This window comes from Chaetodon auriga, chromosome 11 (genome assembly GCF_051107435.1).
Source record: "Chaetodon auriga isolate fChaAug3 chromosome 11, fChaAug3.hap1, whole genome shotgun sequence".
In the NCBI taxonomy this organism is placed as follows: domain Eukaryota; kingdom Metazoa; phylum Chordata; class Actinopteri; order Chaetodontiformes; family Chaetodontidae; genus Chaetodon; species Chaetodon auriga.
The window spans coordinates 20,733,356-20,757,582 of NC_135084.1; the positions used below are offsets into that span (position 1 = coordinate 20,733,356).

Sequence of the window (24,227 nt, forward strand, 5' to 3'; positions counted from 1 at the left end):
GTCAATCAAGCGCAAACCGCCGCGGGGTCTCCTCCTCCGAGCGGCATCATCCAATGGCAAAACCGCAGCACCAAAAGTTCAATGCGCCACCTATTGGCGTCAAAAGCAATAGCAGTAGCAGTTTGCTGCAGGTGGCAGAACAAGGACCAAACAATGACTACCATTTCTTTTAAATTAATGACTTTTATAATGCGCTGCTATACAAACTACTTAATTGAAACAAATCCGTTATTACACCATTGTAGTATCCAGTGGATTCAAAATGGTTGAAATACCAACAAAAAAAAAGTTCTTCACGTCATTTTTGATTATTTTTGTTTGATTAATTTTCTTTTCCAGCATTTGCCCGTAGGATCAGTAAGACAAAGAGACAAACACAGTTCCAATACCACCTCAGTTTATTAGCACAGATAGTGAGCATCTCAAACGTCATCCAGTCTGGAAAAAAAAAAAAAATACACAAAAAGGGAGACATTTCTTATAAAATGTATTATGCTCCAAAAAGGATTGGACCATACAGTGGACCCTCTCAGTTATTTGCATTATTCAGAAAACAACTTTCAGTTCACAACATACGAGATGGAAGAGAGGTTTAACTCACTGTGTTTGCCTCAGTTTTCACCCTCTAAATTTTAGGGTTGGGGTTGAGAATTATAAATATAACCATAAATTCTGCTACAGGGAGAATAATTACAGTTTTATTTAAGTAAACAATCCCAGAGTCTCATAGATGAATCACCAATGGGCCAACAGATCCAGAGTGTGATACAGCACTTCCTGACTCTGGTATTTCCTAATTTCCTGAGCCTCAGGCCTCTACATCTCATGGGTGCAGGAAGCTGTCCCTCCACCATCATATTATTTAGGAGCCAGCTGGCTGAAGCCTGCACATATGAAGCAGTTGTCTTGAGGTGCTTGTGTATGTGCACATTTGAGCCACCCAGACAGGAATTACAGTGGCTGTGTATAAAGACTGCCTTTTCTCTTCTAATTACAGTGGTGGGATGACCAGGCGTGCTCCAGGGTGGGTGGAAGATGTCTTCAGACTTAAAATAGTGTTGATTACTGCCTGGTCACTCGTTGCTAAAAGGGGCCTGAACCCTCAGCTGTTGCAACACGATTTATTTTTCAATAAATTCATTCACCATTTGTTATTTCATTGCTTTTTTTCTTCATTTAATGGTCTAAAAGCTAATTTTACTTCCACTGTGACTGTTCTTGAACTGTCTTAATTAGCTGTATTGATCTTTTCCTCCCTCTGAATACAGTCTGTGCCACAACTTTAATTCCTTGCTGGCTTTTCAGTGCAACACTGGCATGTGAACATTGGGCTAGATTAGAGTCTGGTTCTGGACCTGTTTGTGAATTTTTAACTCTACAAAGCAACCAGTGATAGTTTTATTTACAGATGACTCACATAAACCTCAAATGTAACACAACATATAGGGAAATATAACAAAAATATGCTCCCACTTTGCCTTCTTCGTCCATATCTTTGATCCATATCCTGGCAACTTTGAGGACGCGCTTCCATGCTGGACGCCAAATATGAAAGTCCAGTACCACAAGAGTCAATGATATCACAACGATGAATTAAAAAAACATTACACTGTTGGGTAAAAACTGATGAGTGTTGGGGAAATTGAAAGAAAACCCTCTTACCGCTTGATGCTGTCAGTGCTAACTGAGGTGGCAAATCTGAAGACATTACACCATAAAAGGGGACACTTAAAAATACAACAGATTCATCATTTCTGAAAATGTGCGTCTCCCACTCATTATTACCCAAGTGTTCATCTCAGTTTGTGACGCACAGTGACAGCAGGACACTGTACTTGATGAGCTGCAGTTCGCTCCAGCGCAGCTCAGTCACGTCCACACCCACGGCGGCAGGGGAAGCCTCTGCACGTGCAGCACCAGCTCAGTTTGTGTCTGGGTTCGGTAGATCTTTCAACAGGACTATTCTTTTGCAAAATCTACTCAGTGTAAGTCCACATTATCCTGCCGTGTTGGTGTGTCACAAATCGGTGCTGTTCGTGTGGCTGCTGCTTGAACCCATGGAGATGCTCTGTTTGTCACTCAGCGACTTGACGACAGTTGCAGCGGGCGACTGCAGCACCTTCCGAGAGAGTCTCATCCTGCCGTCTGTTGGGTCTCGTCCAAAATACTTCACCTGTGAGCAGAAGTCAGACGCAATGAGCCCAGAGTGTAAACACAGACGGCTGCTTTTGACCATACAGTCTGCAGTTACTGACACGTACCTGTATCTGCTGCCCCACCTCTAAACCCAAGGCACTTGGGTGTTTAATCTAAAAGAGAAAAATATAAAAGAGATGACTTTAGGCTGTGATTTCATTCACTCATAGAAAGATGAACACGCAGGCAAACAGCATGCAGAGGAAAATCTCCTGACCCGTTTGTTGTCCAGTTGTGAGTTGTGCAGCAGGACGGCACTCATGTTGGGATAAAGTTTCACCATCACACCAATGTCCCTGAAGCAGAGAAGGAAAAGGCTTCAGAAGCTGTTTTATCCATAAACTGATCTCCAAATCTTGACTACTGAGGACATGAATAAAATCCTCCTCTGCAGCACGTTCAAACTGAGTTCATGACTGGCATCAAATACTCTTTCACACTAAACATCAGCATGTATCAGCTTACCGTATCTCGGTGATGGTGGCAGTGTAGACAGCACCAAACTCCAGCTGCTGTTCTTGCTGCAACATAACACAGAAGTAAACACGTGCTGTATGTTCATACATGTACTGTACATGCACACATGCAACTATGAGACTCTTTCTCAGCACTGGGGTATGGTGTGGTATGCACCATTCATGATTTTTTTTGTAGTTTTTCTTAAAAAGGCCCCTACTGGTGGAGACTCACATCATCCTTGCAGATGTCAGCGATGAACTCTTGGGCTTCATGCATGGCTCCCGGTGTGGGAGCGAACACGGAGAAAGTCTCCTCGTCCACCTGATTTATTGTCACACCTTAAGAAGAAAAAAAAAACAACAACGCTCTGTTAAAAACTCTGAGCTGTGCAGCAGACTGAAAAACGGAAAACTGTTCTTCATTCACGAAGATGTCGTGTTTCTGGTTGGTTTTCTGATTCAGTTAAAGGGGAATCTTATATTACACGTTACCCGTTTGAGCTTGTAGCCTGCGAAGGTTATAGCCTCCTGGACCGACGAAGAGCGCTCGTTTGGAAATAGGCACCCGCACATTTTCTGAGGACAGAATAAGACTCATGTACATCAGTAATCAAGACACAACACTGCTTGATAGGCAGTATTGTCATCACTCAGTAGCTTCACACCATTCTGTGACCTCCTGCACCTTTAAAACCTCCTTGAACCATGACCTGGCCTTATATGTTCAGGTGAAGCTACAGTCTGAAATTCACCTGAATGTAATGACCCCGAACAGCATGCAGAAGCCAAAGAGGATGCAGAAGTGCAGAACAGAACAAGTTCAACGTGTTCCAAGTGTGTTCCTCCTCTTCTTTTAAAATGTGCAAACACAAAACTTACCAACAACGGGGCCATTGTCCTTCCTAGTCTCTCTGGGTTTTGCTAAACATTTGTTCATGATGGCCAAGATGTCCCTCTTTGCCACTGGAACATAACAATATTGAAACAAAGGTCATTAGACCACCAGGAACATGTACACACTTTATTCTTTAATGTAAAATGAGCTCAGTTTCTCCAGTTGAGCTTACCGGTGGCCTGTTGCACAGCCTCCATGACCACCCTCAGAGGCAAACCTGGGATCTTCACATCAGCCTGGAGGTTAAATAAAGGCATTTAAAATACAGACCACAGGATGAAACTTAAAGCAGCATTAAGAGCACAGCCGTGACATGTTGACCTACTGCATGGCTTTGGCCTGTACCCTTGGTCCCCAGTGGTCACTATACAGCACTCAAATAATGACTCCCTTTCAGCAGCGTGGCAGAATCTTATAATACATAATAAACTTTATGTGCATAAGATGAGCATATCTTAAATTAAGGCTCTAAATTTCACACAGCATCAATTTGCATTTACACCACACTGAGGGTGAAATATGAAACTGTTGTATTTTCAGGTAAACTGATCTAGTCTTTATGACCTTTGCAGCTACAGATTGAGCCACACGCAGTACCTGCAAAGCAGTGATGCCCTTGTTTGTTCCTGCTAACTTGAAGTCCATGTCCCCAAGGTAGTCCTCTATTCCCTGTTGAGAAAATAATAATTAGCTCACAATAAACATCTCCACTATAACTGAGTAGAGACATTCGTTACACATTTGCATGTGTACTTGTGAGGTCGCTCACACACCGCCTACAGCTGTACTGTACGTACCAGAATATCAGTTAATAATCTGTAGTCTTGGATCTCCGCAGGTTTCTCTGGGTTGGGTTTGGAGATGAGGCCGACTGCTACACCGGCCACTGCAGCAGAGATGGGCACGCCTGCAAGACACAGACTTGGGCACGTTAGCTCCACATAATCACACAATTACACTTAGCATTAGAGTGAGCCTTGAGATTTATGAGAGTTTTATGGTGTAGTATTTGTATACATTGTATTTGTAAGATGTGTAGTGAACTAAGAACAATACTGAAGATGAAGGGCAGATATTCAATGCACTAATAAAATAGACATTATCAGCTATGAAAGAGCTATTTCATGCTTTCCAACTGTGGTACCTGCGTCCATTAGAGCGAGGCTGCCTCCACATGCTGAAGCCATCGAGGACGATCCTGTGAGGAGATCAGGAGGTGGAAATAGGAAGAGGAAGGAAAAAGGAGCAAAAGGCTGTCAGACATCGTAAATCCGTGTTCCTGTCTGAGACATCCTGCCAGACAATGAGCACATTTCCTGTGGAGACTTTGTTGTTTTTACACTTTAAAACTGTCCCCACACTCACCGTTTGACTCAAGCACCTCCGCCGTGACCCTGATGGTGAAAGGGAAGTCTTTCGGAATGACTGGTCTCAGAGCTTTCTCAGCCAGGGCCCCTTTAGAAATACACAAAGACACATAAATCAACAAACACATCCACATTTGTCCATAAGAGTCCTGATGGGAACGAGTGGAGTGGAGTGAAGACAAGCAGGGGACTTCAGCACAAACCGTGTCCAAGCTCTCTCCTGTTGATGCCTCCCATCTTTCCAGTCTCATTGGTTGCATATGGAGGGAACTGAAAATAAAGGCAAGGTTGATTTTAAGCTCACCATGAAAACTAAAGGACGAGACTTTAAAAATGAAAACAGGATTTTACTTACTTCATAATGAAGCATGAAGTTTTTGTCTTTGATGCCACTGCAGGAAGAAAATGAATGAGAGGCCTGAGTTAAATTCTCTTCAGATACAGAGGTATGAAACAGGTTTGATGTTCTTGAGCAGCATGAACTGACTCTATCTGAACTGTCCTGATAAACAATGTGAGTGTGTGTATTCACCGGTGATCACTTTACCTCAAAGCTGTTGTGATAATATCTGCTTTGACGCTGGATTCCAGGGAGTCAAACGTGACGCTGCTCAGCACCTGAGGAGAGAGATAGAGGACGAGGACTGAGCTTCCTCTGTTCAAAGACTAAATGTCCATTTTAAAGAGTCAAGACAGAGCAAAGACCCTCATGGGGTCGCATTCATCGTCAAACCTACACTATTGTGCAGAAGACAACATCAGACCTCTCTCTCTCTATGACATTCTTCTCCTCCACAATATGTATGTTTCAACTTAAGGCTCTGCTCTGTACTACCTGTGTCTGTCCCCTCTGAAACAGAGCTGAGCCGTGCAGCGGTTTGAAGAGGTCGACGTGGCAGGAAATGTTCCTCAGAGAAGTCAGCTCCCTCCCATCACATCTACAACACACACAATCCAAAAATCCACTTTTTGCATTTGTTACAAAGGCACAACATGTGTCATGAGAGTGTACATCCATTCCACCATGGACTTACCTCTTGTACTCGTTAAGCACTAAATTGCGGAAGATTTCTTTGCACACGGTGTTGAAGGACTCGATGACTTCAAAGGGCTCAGCCAGAGGGAACTTTTCTACACATGGAAGATGACAGTGCACAGTGTTCAGCTCACATACAGGAACAGAAATTAAGCACACGCTCAACTGAATAAAATTACCAGACGATTTCAATACAACATGAGGATGAGCTACCTCTCAGGCTCTCTTCGGTTTCTAGTCGGACTTTGTTGATAGCTTCATCTCTTGAGATCTAAGACAAGATGATTATCAACATGATAATTTGAATCTTCTGAGAAAGATTAAATTAAATTACTTAAATACACAGCGAATACTCGCTAAGACGAGTTCAAGATGACCACATGAGGCAGTAAGAGAGGGTTAGCGCACAGAGGTAACTTCGAGTTGACTTTACCTTATCGTGAGTGTAATCAGTGAAAATGGCATAGATCCTCTCAGAGGCAAATCTGGAAGAAATACAAGGAAAAACAAGTCATTACTAGCATCTAAAACAACATGAAGCTTATTTTTTTCATTCAATTTGTAGAAATCAAGCTCAGGCACTGCTTCATCAAGGTCCCCAGTACCACAGGTAAACACATGACTCAATAAAGTTTACCTTTGTTTAATTTAGACAATTTGCTTCATGAAAAAAAAAAAAACTCTGGTACACTCCTAATGCTACACTGATGTCACACCATTACATATAGAGCTAACATACTCCTTGCATGTGCACAACCGTCAGCTGCAGAGGTCTTACTGTCGAACATGTTCCACCATGTCAGTCGGGACTGAGAAGGCCTTGACTGGGGTGCGCTTGGTGATTTTCTGCTCTCGCGCCAGCTGCTGGATGGCCTGTATGATCTGCTGGGTGTGCTTGACTCCCACCTTCACCGCATGGCAAAAGTCCTGCTGCAGCACGTTCTCAGCCGACGCCTCGATCATCACTGGCAGACACACAGCCACATTAAAAGACGTGGTGATGTTATCATTGGACACAGAGACAAGATGTCAATTAATAACCCGCGACACTGAGCTGAAAATTACAGATGCTGAGCATATTTGTGTTGATGACATCTGCACCTATAGTAAGTAAGCTACAGCATATATGAGTACAGTAACTACAGTAAAAAACAAATTCTCTAAATGTGACTCTAAATATGACCCTGAGTCTGGAACACTTGGTAAAAACTGCTCAGGGCTGAATGAGGGTTGTAGATTTGGAGAAACAGTTAATTAAGTTTTCTATTTATACAGCAAAGTTAGGCTGCTTGTCTTAGAACCTGCACATTGCTAGAAGCAGCTCTCAGTTTATATAGCATCGTGACATGTTAATGCATGAATACTAATAATAAAATATTTGTCCCATTATTGCTGGTCTGGTTTTTCAGGAAATAAAGTCCAAAGCTTCTGCTGGGAGTTTCATTCTGTTTGCCAACTAACCAACTTGACTGCTGGGGGCTCCAGCCACAATCAGGTTAAGAGTGCTGGAAGTCATCTGTGTCCTCGTGGGGTTGATCACCATCTCTCCATCGACCAAGCCCACACGCACAGCACCTGTAAAAACACAAACACACACGTAGACCTCAGCCTGATATCCCAAGAACTGAAACTTACCAGGTGAGTGAAAAACAGGATGTAAGGTCACTAAGGCTTGAGTGAACAGGCCTGAATCTGTTGTGCTCCTCACCTATGGGTCCATGCCAGGGGATGTCAGACAGGGCCAGAGCGGCAGAAGCTTTAATGGAAGAAAATAATGTGTTAGCTAAGGATCCAAAAAACAACACTATGGAAAACATGGATGTCTGAGATTTAACTCACCTCCATTAATGGCCAGCACATCTGGATCATTGACACCATCTACTGCCAGCAGGTTACAAAGGACCTTCAGGAGACATGAACAAGCACATGGATCCAGACGCACATGCACAAGACATTGGAGTGACATTAATACCATCCTTGCTCCAGAAGCAAAAAAAGGGCAAAACTATTACCACATAAAGGTGAAACCCGTTTCAAACTGAACTGACCTGAGTATCATAAAAGTAACCAGGAGGGAACAGCGGTCTGATTGACCTGTCTGATGAGCAGAAACATGAGGAAGTGTCAGTCATTCACAGTTCAACATCAGCAGCACTGAAGTTAGACATATAACGAGACGCCTTCTAATCAACTCACCGATGAGTCTGCTGGTGAGGATCTCGTTGTCGGTGGTCCCCAGCTCTCGCCTCAGATAGTTCGTGGGGATTCGACCTGCGGCAGCCGCTTTCTGTCTGTAGTCCACCTGTCAGTCAAACAGGCCATTCTTTCATGAGACATTTACCTTGGATATATATGCAACAACACCAGAGAAATTCTTTAGAATGAGCACAATGAACTCAATCACAGTCTAAAAACAAAGGCAGGTTGGGAATTTTACTGTAACGTTAGAGATCTTACCACAAGAGGCATGAACTGAGACTGAGAGGGTTTGGTTTTGCTCACAGCAGTCACCATCACAGAGGTGTCTCCCAGCTTCAAAAAGAGACAGAGATCGAAAGAGTTACCAAAAAATTTATACAAATCACACCTTTGGTCCTACAGCACTTACACAAGATAGATTACATAAGGCAGGGCCCCATTAACATTCTCTTATTTTGCTAAATTTAACAATTACCCATATTTTGCATTGGTGAAATACTTGAGAGTCAAATCAAGTCAAATCAAGTACTTCTAAAGCCCAAAATGACAAATCACAGGGCTTTATAATCTGTACTCCATATATACTCTAACATAAGGGGAGGAATCTCAGAAAGAACAACAGAAAATGATCCTTTTTCCAGGACAGATGGTGCATTCACAGGGTTGACACCAACAGTGAAGTTACAATGAGGAGACGTCAGGGAGGTAAAGTACAAACATATATGCAGAATAAAGATAAGGGAGGACACTGAGCAGCTTCCAGGTGGCATCCACCTGTTTTCTGTACCTGTACTACAGCAGATCCATCAGCAAATCTAGCAAACCTCCCTGAAGAGATCTCAAGTTTCCTACAAAGAAAACAAGACCACAACACATCAAAATATATCAGATGCGAAACCTGTCATCGGTACAAGCTGTAAAGTTAGCTAATTCTGTGCGCTGAGTACCAACACATCACAGCTGTCTGTTCTGGGTCTAGTTAAGAACTACATACATAAAAAGGAGGATATCAAAGCAACGGATGCACTTTAACAGCGATAACAGAAAACATTACCAGTAAAATAAAAACAGAAATCTGAACTAACAGTTATGGAAGTGACTGGAAGATGGGAATGTCAACTCACTTCTCCCCAAGGTCCACTCCCACTGTCCGTGGATTACAATGGCTGCTGTAAACACTTTGATGACATGAACGCACATGAAAGCGCGCGAACGAGCGCCCCAGTCGGAGCAAATACCTCATGTTTAAATACACCGAAAAACAAAACGACAATTATCCGGGTACGGTTAGTGCCTTTACAGTGCAGATATGCGCGTGGGGGCTTCCATGTCAGTTCGTCACATGTGCGGAAGGACGTCGTACAGCCGCGTCTTCCGATTGGGCCAACCGAGGCGATTGTGTATGACCAAAAGTGTCCGTGTCATACATTGCACAACAGTTCCGCCTCAGCTGTCTTTTAAATGCCGCACTCGGCGCTTGCCTCGAAATATTAGCGTTAAATTATTTCAGCAAGAGCGCGAAAAGGTACAAGTTTTTTTTTTATTATTATTTTGTGGTCCGTTTAGAAGAAGAAACCATATTAGCTGCCAGCAGCCGGCTACCCCAGTTTGTGCCGCTCATGAATTGAAATACATGGTTTAAAGTTTGATAGTTTGGGGCAAAAATAGAATGTTAACGACCATAAAATAACATCCACTTGTCTTTGGCACCTTTAAAAGCTGCTTTTCAAAGCAGTTTTGATGCTACACTTGACGTTTTCCAGCTTCGGTTCATGCGGGCTTTGAGTTATAAATACGTAGATAGACGTCTGGCTTTGACTGTTAAAGTAATATGTTTGTAATTTTAAATCAACTTTTCTGGGATACAGGTGACTGATTATTAAATATGGTTTGTTTTATTATCAAACATTTTACGTCTTTACATATAGACAATCACATTTATACCTACCAGGCTCCATACAAGTAACAATATCGACTTAATTGTTATAGACTCACACTGTGTTTCACAAATGTAGAACAGTTTCAGCACCTGTTTGGTATTTACAGGTAATATAACTTAATTATCCATTTAATACAATGTCTATGTCCCTGAAAATAAACTGGCATATCGCTTAGAGAGAAGGTAGAAGCAGCTTGTGAGCCTCAAATATGCAATTTCAAATCCTCACCGCTAGGTGTCAGGACTTCTTCACAAAGATCACGTTTTAGCTTTTAAGAACATAAGAATATAAATGCACTGATCAACCACCTTCCTTTCTCTCTCTATATATACATCACTGCATAGTGTATATTTTAGAAATTAAGTTCATCTTTGAATAATTTGTGCTGCTATGTTCAACCACTGCCCAGTTTTCATGTATGCATCACTGAAACTTCAAGGGCATTTTATTTGAAGGTTGCAGTAAGTCAGAGAAATTGCTGAGTGTGTCTGTTTGTCTTCCCACTGCCAAAAGACTCCTCTGCTGGAGCACACTGTTTACTGTGAAATATTTCTGGGGAAAAAAATGGACTCTATGTGCTTCCATCAGCCAGTTTGTGCGTCTCAGTGCATCAGTCAGTAAATCAGCGACCTTGCCTTCTGATCAGACAGGCAGCCCAGAAGTTTGCTTTCCAGCCAGACAGCCCTGCAGTCAGTCAGTGAGCCAACACGCAAACAGTGGGGCTGCTGCGGTTGCTATGGCAACAGATGAGCGTTAACAGCATCCCTAACACTCTCTGGATTACTTTCACGCATGCACACATGCACAAACACGTGTGCACACTCCAGCTAATTGCAGGGAGGAATAACAGGATTTCACACAAGCTCTCACACACACACTGAAAAACACAAGCACACGTTCCCATTATTACCAAGGTTTCTAGCTAGTGCTATCTTGTTTCCATGGCTCCGGGCCACATTGAGATCTCATTATTACCAAGCAGAGCCATGGACTATTAGTGCGTAATGGACCAGTCAGTGTTTTGTGGTAGACTACAAGGATCATAAATAGCTCAGTGGAGGATTCTGTGTTGCTTTGCCTTGAAGAGGCTTCTCACAGAATCTCCTCATGTAAATGTTAATTGACCAACGCAGGAATTAATTGGTTATCTGCAGACTGTCTGTTAATCTATACATCAATCTATGACTTAACGATCATCTTACAGAGATCTCTGTGAGCCTTTGAATTATTTAGACCATGCTGTGTAAAGAGACAAGGCATCGATGTGAGCCGATTGATCATCGGTTGTTGGTGATGAGTGATATTGAAACAGACCAAATTTCAAAATTAGACCAAGCAAGGCAATGTGCTTGGTCCACCTTAATCTGAATCTTCAAAGTGCTTAACTGTGTATGAAGTGATAACAAAGCATGATGTCAAAGGGAAAATCAGCTTTGGTCTCTCCCTGTGCGTGCATGTCTTAGTCACTTCAGGACTCAAGAGGTTTAAGTGCTTTTCTGATTTTCATGCTGCAGTGTTTCAGGAGGTGACAACAGGACAGCCTGCATGAGCGCAGGGCTGATCTCCGTTACGCACACATGAACACACACACACATGCAGATTGCACAGGATTTTCTGCAGGGGTGCTAACTGAGGTTTTTCTGGGTCCTTGGCAACCAGACGTGGCTGTGTCTTTAGAGGGAGGTCATCTATCATCCTTAACATCCAGTGACGGCTTCACTGACTTTTTGTGGGTGGAAACCTGTGACACATTTTCAGAGCTCATTTTACAACTTTGTCTTTTGCACAATGATGATGATGATGTTTCCAGATTTTCATCAGCAGTGAGACTGAAATAACCTGCATTCATCCCTTTCTGTCACTGAAAGAAATGTCTCCTGTCTGTCGCTGAAAAGCCAGTAATTGGCTTCAGACTAACGTGGACATCCATAAGCTAGAGGGAACCACCGTTTAGACAGCTCATAGTGACTCGAATTGGCGAGGCGTGATTTCTTTTGTCACAAGCGTGGTAATTAGATTATGGCACATGGATAGGTTCCACGTAATAAGGTTCCACTCTCTCAGAACGAAGTAGTGGTGACGAATTGTAGCTCATGGAGCAGCTTGTTGCTTGAACAGTGAAGTCACATTTTCTGCATGACAATTTTTAGAATTTTGGGGGATTAAACTGGTCTCTGCTGGTCTCTCTACTTTCCCTTGTAGTAGATCAAAAGGTATTTATCCAGAGGCCATTTATCAGGTATTACATGGCCAAAAAACCCTTTTCTATCTAAAGGAAATCTATACACTTACAGTTCAATAGCAGGTAGCTTAGTCAGTACAAAGCTCCCATAAATTAATCTCACAGGATCAGTTTAATGATTGGATGCAGATTATAAAACCCTCATTGTGTGTGTGTGTGTGTGTGTGTGTGTGTGTGTGTGTGTGTGTGTGTCCAGATATAAATGATGATTCACAGATGAGTGGATAAGTGTCTAAGCCTGTAAGATAGACGCATAATAAACAACAAGCTGGTGCCAATCAATGAAATCAGAGTAAGACTCGATGACTATGACATAAAGACACAGTTAAACAGTTACAGGGTGCAGTTAGCAGAAACCAAAGTGAACCAGATAATATATGACTCTCGTGTTTTAAACATGAAGATTTCAGCGAGCAGCATAATCTTCACAGCAGCACTGAAACAATCCATGCATAAAACAAAATCAATGTTTATTTGATTTTCGTCTCTCAATAAAAATATTCACAGATCATACAGAGTAACTTACATTTTTTTCATTACAACTCCAAGCCCTGCATTCCCAGATATTGGCTCCCTGTAGTGTTGTTGATCTAAAAAGCCTCTCGCACATCGGGCAGATAGAGTGATTTAAAGCCTTGCGGCCTGGACTGCAAAGAGCTGATTGCTTTTTGGTTTCAAGCCTTGAATCCAGAATCGTCTTTGAGGCTTGAGAACCTCAGACTCTGCTGAGACTAAGACAAACCAGAAGAAATATAATGTGCAAAATATTGAAATCCATAAAAAACACATTTAAAACTGGAAAAACATGGTTAATAAACAAGTCTTCATCAGTATGCTCAAAGGGGATTACACTGCCTTCATGATGATACGACTAATGCATCTGTTGGCCTCTATGAAAGAAGTGAAGGGATGCATCAGTATCTTATAACAGATCTACAGGGGGCAAAAGGTTGGGACACACACACATCTTTATTGCCCTTTGATGTTATGCAATAGGCTTTGACTGTGCCACGGGGGTCTCAGTCATTTGAACTGGAGATTTGCATGTGAAGCATTGATTTCCCATAGCAGCAGGCTGGAGACAAGCAAAGACAGAGTTGATGGTCAGAGTGACCTCCAGTGCAAAGATGGAGGTCATACCTTTAAATTATTTTGTCAGTCTAGAAAGGCGGGAGCAATGTGTCATGATCTACGTAAATGGTATAGTGCTGATGAGGCATTTTTAGGTGTGTTTTTGCACAGCTTTGGGTCTGGAAGGAAGCTAACCACAGGTCAAGATACCCAGAAAACCTATTTTTACTCAGCACTTCACAAAAAAGTCCACTTGACCATGTGCATCTGTCCACCAAGGAGACTTTTCCAAGTGTGAGTATTTATTAGATGTACAACTGGTTTGATTGTAGCAATGTTTCATCTAAAGCAAGATATCACTAGAAACTACTGACCACATTACCTTTACGTTTATCTTGAAAAATAGTTACACATAGAGTGCGATCCCTAATGATTTTGGTCATTTTTTAAAGCTAACGTCATATACTTCATATACACACTCGTGCATGTGGCTTATTGTATGAGGATGATGGATCTGAACTTATCTTCAACAAAAACTTAACTATCTACCTGTAGAATAAGTTGTGTTGCCCTACTAAGGGCAGTCAGTACACGTTATGTATTACTTGAGGAAAGAGGAAGTGGTAACTGCTCAAACGCTTCTCTCCTGCGTCACTCAGCCCACCGTGCATTCAAGCCCACATGAGATCAGATCCAAATGAAAATGTCTGTGGTAGCTTGTAAATTCCAGAGAAATAACTAACAGGAAGCTGCAGTCATCTAAAGAAGACGGAGAATTTTATCAGAGAGAGGCGCTTCAAGGCCGCACAGTTGTTCGGAGAGAGGATTTATTCATCCTGTTGTGGATTTCAGAGCAGCGCTTCTCTATGGTTGGTGGATTTTTTTCCTCCCCGGGCTAGATTAATACCAACTCGAGGAAACATTTCCATGTGTGCGCTGGTTCTGTAGAGTCTCAGCCAAAAGAGGCGGTCTGGTGGGTTTCCACTGGCCAGTTTTGCCTGCTTTCATAGCTGAGTGTATGTGTGAGGAATGCTGCTGTGGGTCTGCACAATCACTGAGTCATTAGGTGGAGGTGGATGCTGCTCTGTGACAAAACTTGTTAAAAGCACCATGAATAATAGATGCTGATGAAACAGGCAGGAGCTCCCTGTTCAATTCAAGGTTAATGAATCCCGCACTAGTGCAAATAAGTGCAAACACACATAAGCAGTTGCAAACAGACGGAGCTATACAACGTGCCCGTCGAGTCCCCCACAGTAAGTGTGCCATGAAAGGCTTTCATTATCTGCGTCAGTGTTTAATTGTCTGCTGGGCTGATAGTGTTAGTAGAGACGTGTGTGGGTGTTTGAGTCGAAGCAAATTCCCCTTATTATTTTACATCATTAAGCTCAGATAAACTTCATTGATTGCCAGGGAAAAATTGAATCCTTGCGGGGAGCAATGAGCAGAGCGTGAAAGGTATTAAAAGCCCTGAAAACCTGTTTTCTGCTCCCACTTTAACACAACATTTTGTGCAGAATTTGAGAGGTTTTCTGTATTTTTAGAGCTCTATCTGCTTTTCTGAATGGTTTGAAGTAGGTGGGCCATGTTTATGCTTCTCTACCAGTTCAGATTTAACCACTTTTCAATCAAAATGTGATGACAGATGTTTATTTATGTTTCCAGACCACTGTCGACACAGTCCTGAAGGAGATGAAGGAGACTAACTTTTTAAAGGTTAAACTGATTTTGCCAAACTTTTACTTTGATTGTTGCACATTTACAATTAAGTTTCATTTGTGAACAATAAAACACACTCTTGCTCAGTTCAATGTACTTTTACTGCAACAGCCTCTGTGTGACCTGTCGTTTATGGTGGCTAAGGTGAGCTAACGCTAGCAAACTTCATGCTGCATAAAACTTATTACTGAGTCAGACAACATTATCCTGTAATTGGCTGCTGTTCAGCAGAAGTTACATGGACTCACTGAAACTACATTTTCAGGAGCTTTAAAGCAAGTTAATTTAAATATAAATGAGGTAAACTGATGCATTAGTGCCAGTATTCAGTATGCAAGATATGTCTTGTTGTGGAATTTCTACTAAAACTCTCTGTCTCTGTTGACTTGCTGCACATTTGGTTTTGAAGAAAGTCTCCAAACGGCACTGTCAGATCTTACTCCAAACCAGAAGCAGACCCTGATATTTCTTGACAAGAGAGAAAATAAAATCCATTTTTTGATAGTTTGGTTGCCATTTTGGCATGAACAGGATTTTTAAAGAAGCTGCACTCAGCCAGCTTACATCCCTCCAGTCAAACACGTTGTGCAGAAAACAAGACAAAACAGGTCTAGTCAGAATTTCATACTGTGTAGCCTCAAGCTGAAGTGCCAACCCGAACGACCGTTATTCTAAATGCAAATGAGAACCTCTGAGAGCTGCTGCTGCTGCTGCTGAAATGAGCTTATTAGAAGGTTTAAGGAAACATACAATAATCCATTCATTCTGGGTTCCTGAGAGGTGACCCCCAGTCCATGTTTCCCAAATCAGTGATTGTTTTTTAATTGGTTATTTAGCCACACGGCCTCTGTTGCCTTTTCACACCCACAGAGCCATTCATCAATTGTTGATTAGGTGTCTCTTACCTCTGTAGTGAATGGCCGTGGGTCTGGATTTACCATTCAGTCATTACCTTGCTGCTGATACAGCTAAAATAAACACTGTGTGCTGCTGATATAAACTGAAGTTCACTGTGCATTTCTTGCCTCAAATTTCTGGCCAATAGCTGCAATATCACCGAAACTGAACATTCAGCAAGAGGTTAATACAAGTTCTATTCTGCAAGTTCTTTTATATATTTATTTAAGTTTTTTGCTTTAATCCTTGCAAATGTCTTAACTTGCCTATCATTTACAGTAGATAATATATCTTTGCTATTTTGGCATAGATCCAAAACATCCACAGTCATGTTTGGGGCTGCATCTGATTATTTTCATACAATAAATCTGTAAATTATTTTCTGCATTCATTCATCCATAAAATTTCCTAATGTGATGTAGCATCTTGAAATGTTTTATTTGATCCAAGATACACTCAAGCCCCCCAAAATTTTTAGTTTACAATGATATAAAACCATTTCTTTGCACTGAATAAGCTGGAATTTGGCGTTTTTGAGTGTAAAATTACTTCAGTGATTAATCACTGATCAGAATGGTGACTTAATGTGTCCTATTTTACCCTGTAAATGGTCAGAAAATTCATATTTTAGTATGTGCTTTAGATTCTGCATGATCCACAGGATGTGATATAATGCATTTCCCACACGAGGGAAGTGCATCATGCCAGATTCATAGAAGTTAGCCCTTTTATTGGTCATCCTCTTTCAAAACCTCCATACATTTGGATAAAGCTCACAGACAAATCATTTACTGTACATCTACAGTATAGTCTCTTTGTACATTACCCACCAGGTGTCAGTAGCCCACTTGCCTTGCTGCTCTAGTGAGCTGTATGCTGCAAATGCAAACAAAAGGTATGCATAAATCCCCCAGTATTTATTTTCCAAGGACTAAAATGAGCAAAATAGCCATAAATTACAGCACAAAAGCTGCAGCCAAACTTAGTCCCACCCCATGTATGCCTGCATCCCTCCTTAAAAATCTTTGCTTGTCTCCAACACAGCACCTCACATAATTTAATTGTATTAGATGACCAAATGTTTAAGAACCATTAGTGACACTAAGGCATCAGGAAGCAGCCCAAATAGAAAAGGATGCTCTGATCAATGCCCTATTTTTCTTACAGGGCAGGAGAGGCGGAGGGAGATGCGCCGGAGACAGAGAGGGAGGCGGTGCTAAGTGTCCTCCAGTCATCCTCTCTGCTCCCTCCGTTCGTTAGTATGCAGCAGGAGGCAGACAGGAGAACATCAGCAGCCGCTCAGCAATGACTGCACAGTTCATATCAGGAGTCAACCGACCATTTTAAAACCGGGACCTTTAACCTCTGGATCTTCCCGCACTGGATATCTTCTTATATTTAGTCATCTCGGAGGAATATTTCCCTTTAACGTTACGTTCCCGCCTGTGATCATTTGCTAGTAACGGTCATTTTTTTAAGCCGCTAGCATAAAAGCTTACCTGGCACAGGTCTCGTGAGTCTTCACGCGCGTCTGTAGACAGCTAGCAAAACCAGCGGACGCTAACGCTGAAAGACTTTAGCTAGAAGGTGTTTTTTAAGCACAGAAAATGTGATTTCTTGTCCTCCCCGTGAGGTAGCCAAACCCGGTCGTTGGCATCTGAAACAGCTGGGTCGTGTCGAGAAGATTGTGGATTATTTTTTTTTCTCCGCGAATTTCTCCAAGAAAGCCCGGACGTCTTCCAGTGGCCAGTTAGCCAAAATGAGCGTCGGTTTAATTGAATTAACTACATGAGTGGAGCCTAAACAAACACATCTTTCTCTGAGGGAGTGCTCAGTGCTTTTTTTTCTCCGTATCTGCTGAAATAAACGGCGCCAGCTGTCCTGGAAAATATGGAAAGCGAGGTTTTCACCCCTTTGCTGGAGCAGTTTCTGCTCACGCCGCTGGTCTGCTGGGTAAGATCCCTAATTAACTATTCAGACGTGGCTTAAGCTCACTAATTAAACATCTCTGCCCTGTGAAAGCATTTAAGTGTGTATCGATTATCTTAACACCCATTTGCATTGTCCCATTTATTTTCAGGTGAAGACAGTCGGCCAGCCAACAGTGACCGATGGCAGCAAATTATCGGAATACGTTGAATTAGTGGATGGGATTTACCTGAACGAGATCATGCTTGAGATGTAAGTAATTTGACACAGATTTAGAAATGTGACAGACCGATCCATCTGTCTCCTGCACCACCACCTTGGTGTAACCGGATTGGCCAAATGGGGCCATGCAGACCTTTGCTTGGGACCTTAAATGCACCATCTTCCTAGATGCAGACATACCTCAAAAACATAATAACGTAGAGACTTTTAATAGGTAGATAAGTAGCTTGATGTACATGCAGTTTGCACTCCAGCCTCTGTCCAGCGCCCGAATTGTCTGCTGGAGTGAATGTAGGCTAATCACAAAGGGACCTTGTATTGGGGGCAATGATGGGTCACACAGTCAGAAATCTTCGCAGACAGTTATTGTTAGGATCCCTTGAAGCACAGAGGCAGCAAGCAGCTCCATAACTTCCAGTTGCTCTGTTTTTTCAGTCACCCTAGACTGTCATCTGCAGCAGACTGAAGACACCCCGCCCCTGGTAGCTACAGCGCTTAAGTTTCCTGCTGTGCTGTAGATTAAACTAGAAATAGAGGCCTTAAGCGGCGTAGCACTGGTAGCAGCGCAGGATCTGGATGCAGATTACGCAGCAGTGCAGATCCTTCTTTAATGTGGCAGGCCAGCCCAGTCACGTTTGTTTGTTTTTGTTCAATTAAAAGGGAAGTAAACGCTTTGGCAGATCTCTAGATGGTGAGAGAGGGTGGATGCTGGAGAAGATGAGGCATTAGATGTCAAGCCCGCCCGTCTTTCCAGTCACCTCCTAATGTATAGCATGGCAGACGACATTTTCCCATTCCTTTGTCTGGCTTAAGACTGCCACTTCCCGCTAGCAGGGCAATTTTTCATATTTTCCGCTGATGGCACACTCCACACTGTCAGCATTTACTCCTGTTTGCCTGTCAAAGGAGCGTTCAACCTGGCCTGCTCCCAGTGGAGTTGATTTGCAATTCACAAGAAATTTGTGGTAAGGGGAGGTTTGTCTTCTGTATCAGTCTCTCTCTGTATTTCTGTGTGTGTCGAGTATATAGTACCTCAGTTCTCCGTGTGGATTGTTTTTAGAGGGTTAAGCTGTTGTGTTGCATGAGGAGCTGATTAACCCTGACTGGCTGTTTCCGGTCTCTCGTTGGTGTCCTCTTCCTCCTGCTCTGCCCTCCTCCAGTGTCCTCAACCTCCTGCTGCTCAGCTGCATCACTCCACTAAGCCTCCTGCCTTCAGGTTTCAGCTACCTCTTCCACCTCTCTATCCCATGTTTGTTTTTCCTCCTACTACCCCTCCTACTAGGTGGAGGAATCTGTCAAAACAGATAGGTGTTTAAGGATGCCGTTGCAGGTTCAGTTAGACCACGGCTTTCCTATTCCCCACAAAACGATGAACATGAAGTATTTTTAGAGCATTTTCCCTTCTGGGACATTGTATGGTGGAAGGCAACCGGAAGGGATATGAGGGGGAAGGGTTGGAGGAGTGAGCGAGGCATAAAATGATTTGCCAAAATGGTTTAAGACTTTAAACATGACAGGGAAGATGTGCAAAGAGAGGATGACATGCAAAAGACGGATTCAAGGCCCCAGTTTGCCAAACCACATGGCAACTCCTCAGCGCTACATATTTGAGAACGAGATGTTTGACCAGGTACTCAGTAGGATTCCTGTCTGCAAATAAACGGAAAGAGCTGGACAGGAATTTTCTGTGGTTGGTTGAGCGCTCCTGTAGAGAACAGCCAGAGTAGTACTGAAATGAACTGTGACTGGCTTAGTGATCGCCTGACAGGATGTCGGGGATTGCCAGTCACAGCCAGCTCTGTGTGTTTATATGTGTGTGTGTGTGTGTGTGTGTGTGTGTGTGTGTGTGTGTGTGTGTGCGCGTGCGCGTGCGCGCGCGTGTGCTTTTCTGCAGGGCGTCTGTGTCTGCGTGGGAGTATGTGTATCTGCCTTTTTTTTTTCTGTGCATTTTGTTTTGGACTGAGGCAGCTGTTGGTAGTCGTCTTGCCCAGCCACCCTCCCACACAGAAGGCCTACAGTATTGGTCAGATGTTGGTGAGACCGCTCTTTGTCTGCTCTCTCCCAGTTTACCAGCGCTATAATGGTTACCTCCAATCAACTCAGCTAGCTGAAATAGACCATCAAAGACTTAACATGAGCTCATTCAGTGTTAAAATACAGAAATGTACTTGAATCGTGGTGCGTCATCCAAAGTTTGCTCACATTTGAAGCTGTTTCTTGACTGGAAGAATTACATGGGTGTTAACGCCGCCTTCCCTCTCTCCATCTCTCTCGTACACTGTTACTCATTAAAAGTAGCTTAGAGACCGCAGGTGAGTTTTCCAACTTCTTTGAAGAACCATAGGCGATAATTAACAGGGATTGTATTTGTACCAGTTCTTGGGCTCCTGCAAACACATTCTTACATACGCATTTTGTTTTGTCCTCACCCCTTCTGTTCTGGCAGCTTGAAATATATTGTAGTGAGTGTTAGCTGCTGTTTGCGCTGCTTGTGATTGATCCAGTCGTGCTAAAAAGGCTCCGCTGGTGTTAGCCTCCAGCCAGTAGCTTCTTATACACAAAAAAAACCCCACCAACAGTTCAGCAGTGAAAACACTGCGACTGAAGAAAGTGTTTCCTGCAGCCAAGAAACAGACTTGTCCTCCAAAGTGGTTGATGAAACTCCAAAGATATACACACATTAGTAGATGAAGCTCAGCCTACACTTGTGTGTGCACAAAACCTTGTTAAGCATGGTTTAAGTGATTTGCTTAAAAATATTTTAAACGCACACTTACAGTACTCTGGCTGTTGAAACCTGAGCTTTTAACATCTTTACTGTCGAGGTCAGCTGTTATAGTCTAAGCCATGATGTTTCTGTGTGAATGTCTCTGTATGGTTAGTGCAGACATGGCAGACAGGCTGGCAGCAGTTGTCAACCGGACAGCATGGGAGAGCATAGAGAGAGAAGATGAGAGACCCCAGGATTATCTAACGGTTTGCTGACACCCAGATGGCACCACGTCCCCTCCCCCCCGCCCTCTTGTGACTGACATTACCTAGCCAATTAGATTGCCTCCTCAGTGCTGTCAAACCAATTAGTTTTTGCGCTCTGTGAGAGGGGGCCAATTAAATTTTTGTCAGAGTGACAACTGTCCTGTTGAATTCTCTGTTGTCCTGCCAATCGTGTGGGCCCGTGCTGGCTCAATGGCCTGTTCGGTGAACCAGTCAGTCTGTCCTCTACGGGCCATTGGGACAGAGTTATGTGACTTGGATAGATGCTTGCAGAAATAAAAAAAGGGGATTTCCTGTGTGATTTTTACATAACATTTGTTATGTTGACTGGCACAACATGTTATATTATTTTTATTTTTTATGAACTTTGTGGCTTGAGTGACTCTTTAACCTTGAAAATTAGCTGAAGCTGGTTGAAGAAAGTGCAAGTGAAGAGAGGTAAAACTTGTGAGGATTACAAAAAGAATGCTGTTAAGCTCAGGTTAATGTCTCTGTTTGCTTGAGTATTCAGACAAATCTGTGCATGCCTGTAAATCCGTCTGAATGGCTGCACACGTGGGCTTATAAATGGTGTGAAGGCAACTATCGCCTTCCACCGTTTCCATCATATTTGTTTCTGTCGATATCACGTAGACAAGGGTGCCTGCCAGTGGTTGTCTTTAATAAAGAAGTAAACCTGTCTGAGTCTGTGAATATGGATCTGTTATTACTGAATGCAGATTTGAAAGCATGTTTTCTTCTTTCAGGGCCACATTATAGTGAATCCACTGAGTAGGCTCACAGGATGTTGTCCTCATTTCTCCTGTCATCACTTCCTTTCATGACCCTGACTTTTCAACACATCACGCATACACAAACACACTCAGCGCTAAGCTTTGTAGAAGAGTCTTGTTTAGGAAGGATCACACTGAATGATGAGTGTTTAAGCCCTGGATCCAGTTGGTCTTTTGTTGAAAATTACTTTCTTTTGCGGCACACTGTCAGAAGCATCATTTGATTCTGTCTCTAATTGTTATCCTAACATATGGATTGTACTTCATGCTCATGCTATGCCTTTTATGTCTTTGCTTGAAGAGTATTCTGAGGTTAGGCAACCATCTGGCAACGTTTTATTACAGGCAGAATCTAGAAAAGGCCACATACAATGAAACCTGAGTCAGCACTTCCCCAGTTTTTTATTTCAAGCTTACATTCATCTTTTTTTACTGTTTGAACAGTTAAGAACTGTTGGAAAAATTGGGAAAAAGGCTTTGTTCATTGATGAGTCATTTCAATAGTCCTTCAAACAAAAATGCCAGAAATTTGCTGGTTCAAGCTTCTCTTTGTCATGTCAATGAAATATCTTTCAGATTTTTGACTGACCCAAGATCTGACCTTAGATTCTAGGAAACTGCCTCGGCCATTTTTTTAAACTACTATTTGATATAGACTAAACAATTGGTCGATTACACTACAAGATGATTGAAAGATTAAATAATGAAAATAACACCAGGTTGGACTTGGCCTCTTGTCCAATCTTTCATGTTTTTTCTCTCTTCCTCTTTCTGTCGCCGCTTTTTTTTTTCATCATGTCTTAACACCTACTGCGACTGTACCTCCTCTTGCTCTTCCCCTCCATCTCCCATCCCTGCCTCTGCTGGAGTCTCTTTCCTCTTCATCTGTGGATCTCCTTTTCTGTCCATGCCACACCTCTCCTGCTCTCTCCCCTCTGTTTTCTTTGAACAGCACGTTGCTGCTTTGTTGGCTTTCTTTAGGGCTAGTTACAGCAGACATATTTGGGATTCCAGCAGGTCTAGAGAGAGGAGGCAGGCAGAGCTGCTGCTGGGCTGTCAGTGTTTGGTTCTTCCATTGCTGTTGCCTGGACTGTGGGGTGCACACCATTTCACATCAAAAGTATAGAATCAGACATTAATCTGGCATCTCTTGTAGTCATCTTGCCAAGTGTGTCTTCTAGCAGGAGGATGTGTATCGAGCCAGACAGGAAACGGCAGCTGTGACCTTGAGAGGACAAAACTTTAACAAGGCTGTGTTAATGTGAGGCACTCAAAATCCCACAACCAAGGACATTTTAAACCCCGCAGGGACCATCTTAAGGTTTTAAACACAGGTTCGCTCTTAGTTTCTCAGCTCCAGAAATTCACAGTCAATCTGATGTACAGCAGTCTGCATTTGAAGCTATTTTGTTTTCTCAGGATTGGTTGCAATTTCTGGCTGCACTATGTTCAGCATATGTTAGAAAATGGCATACATATTACCATTTTATGAGTCAGTTACTTTGCATTTCATTCAGTCACTGCCCACAAGAATTTGACATTGTGTTTTGTTTTGTTTTTTTTGTATTATTTATTTACCTAAGAGAGAAGCAGACCTTTATTTGAGACTGAGGTTTTGTTTGACACGTGTTTATTTTGAATTTACCATCTCCTATTTGATTATACTGGATCGAATTTGTTCTGCCCCCATTTTCTGAGTCAATTTGCAGTTGCTTCTGTTTGCTGCTAATGCAAACTCAACACTTCCTCCATCTGTTTCATACTACAGGCCCTTCAGTGGCTCAGGGGACATAATCCCTTCTGTTCACTTGAAGACTTTTTCTGTGAAACATGTGCAGGAAGTGTTGAGTTACATTAACAGCAGCTTAAAAGTGCGAATTAACAGCACAGTAGAATTAATCACTAACCAAGTGCAACATTTCTGTTAAAATGAGGAACTCAGAGTAGTGGGTGTGGAAATGTCCAACATGTTGGATTCACTTTGTGAGCCATTTTGATACAAGCACTTTTTGCCCATTATTTGAGATATTAAATTGTATTGTAATGTTTATCTAAGTGCGTGTAGTCCAACACAAGGCAATCCATCAGATCACATCCAGCTTGGCAGGATTGAGTTTAGCTGCAGTCCCTATGGATACAGTGACAGAGAAGAGGAATGGGAAGAGGCCCTATGGAAACACAAAGACAGGAGAGAAACAAGTCAATGAAAAGCCAAGACAAGGAAATGGGGTGACGAGAACCACATACCAATGGTCAGAGCCTCACTGTTGTGTTTGTATACTACAGTTC

General features: G+C 42.6%; 2 protein-coding genes across 7 annotated transcripts in view; one reads left to right on the forward strand and one right to left on the reverse strand.

Moving 5' to 3' along the window:
* Positions 1-382: 382 nt before the first annotated feature.
* pnpt1 (polyribonucleotide nucleotidyltransferase 1) lies at positions 383-9,551 on the reverse strand. Its single transcript, XM_076743804.1, has 28 exons — positions 9,276-9,551; positions 8,939-8,999; positions 8,410-8,484; positions 8,149-8,254; positions 8,001-8,050; positions 7,792-7,855; positions 7,661-7,708; positions 7,414-7,527; positions 6,731-6,917; positions 6,386-6,437; positions 6,166-6,223; positions 5,951-6,047; positions 5,752-5,854; positions 5,464-5,534; positions 5,272-5,308; positions 5,120-5,186; positions 4,915-5,004; positions 4,694-4,747; positions 4,347-4,456; positions 4,147-4,218; positions 3,722-3,785; positions 3,534-3,617; positions 3,147-3,230; positions 2,887-2,993; positions 2,662-2,717; positions 2,414-2,492; positions 2,262-2,309; positions 383-2,173 (listed from the first exon to the last, which is right to left on the reverse strand). The coding sequence occupies exons 1-28, from the start codon at positions 9,392-9,394 to the stop codon at positions 2,018-2,020; spliced, it is 2,313 nt and encodes a 770-aa protein (XP_076599919.1). The 5' UTR covers positions 9,395-9,551; the 3' UTR covers positions 383-2,017.
* Positions 9,552-17,278: 7,727 nt separating this feature from the next.
* Positions 17,279-24,227, forward strand: part of ccdc88ab (coiled-coil domain containing 88Ab) — a 65,251-nt gene continuing 58,302 nt past the window's right edge. For all 6 annotated transcript variants that reach the window (XR_013077770.1, XR_013077771.1, XM_076742586.1 and 3 more), the window contains exons 1-2: positions 17,279-17,973; positions 18,101-18,201. Coding sequence is in view for 4 of the 6 variants with exons in the window: in XM_076742586.1 (XP_076598701.1) it covers positions 17,911-17,973; positions 18,101-18,201 (164 nt within the window). In the remaining 2 variants the exon portion in view is untranslated. The remainder of the gene's footprint in view (positions 17,974-18,100; positions 18,202-24,227) is intronic.

Coding starts and splice junctions, on each gene's coding strand:
- pnpt1 (XM_076743804.1), bottom strand. CDS start 9,394: ATGAGGTATTTGCTCCGACTGGGGCGCTCGTTCGCGCGCTTTCATGTG. Junction 6,224..6,385: donor CTGATTACACTCACGATAAG/GTAAAGTCAACT, acceptor ATCTTGTCTTAG/ATCTCAAGAGATGAAGCTAT. Junction 2,310..2,413: donor CACAACTGGACAACAAACGG/GTCAGGAGATTT, acceptor TTTCTCTTTTAG/ATTAAACACCCAAGTGCCTT.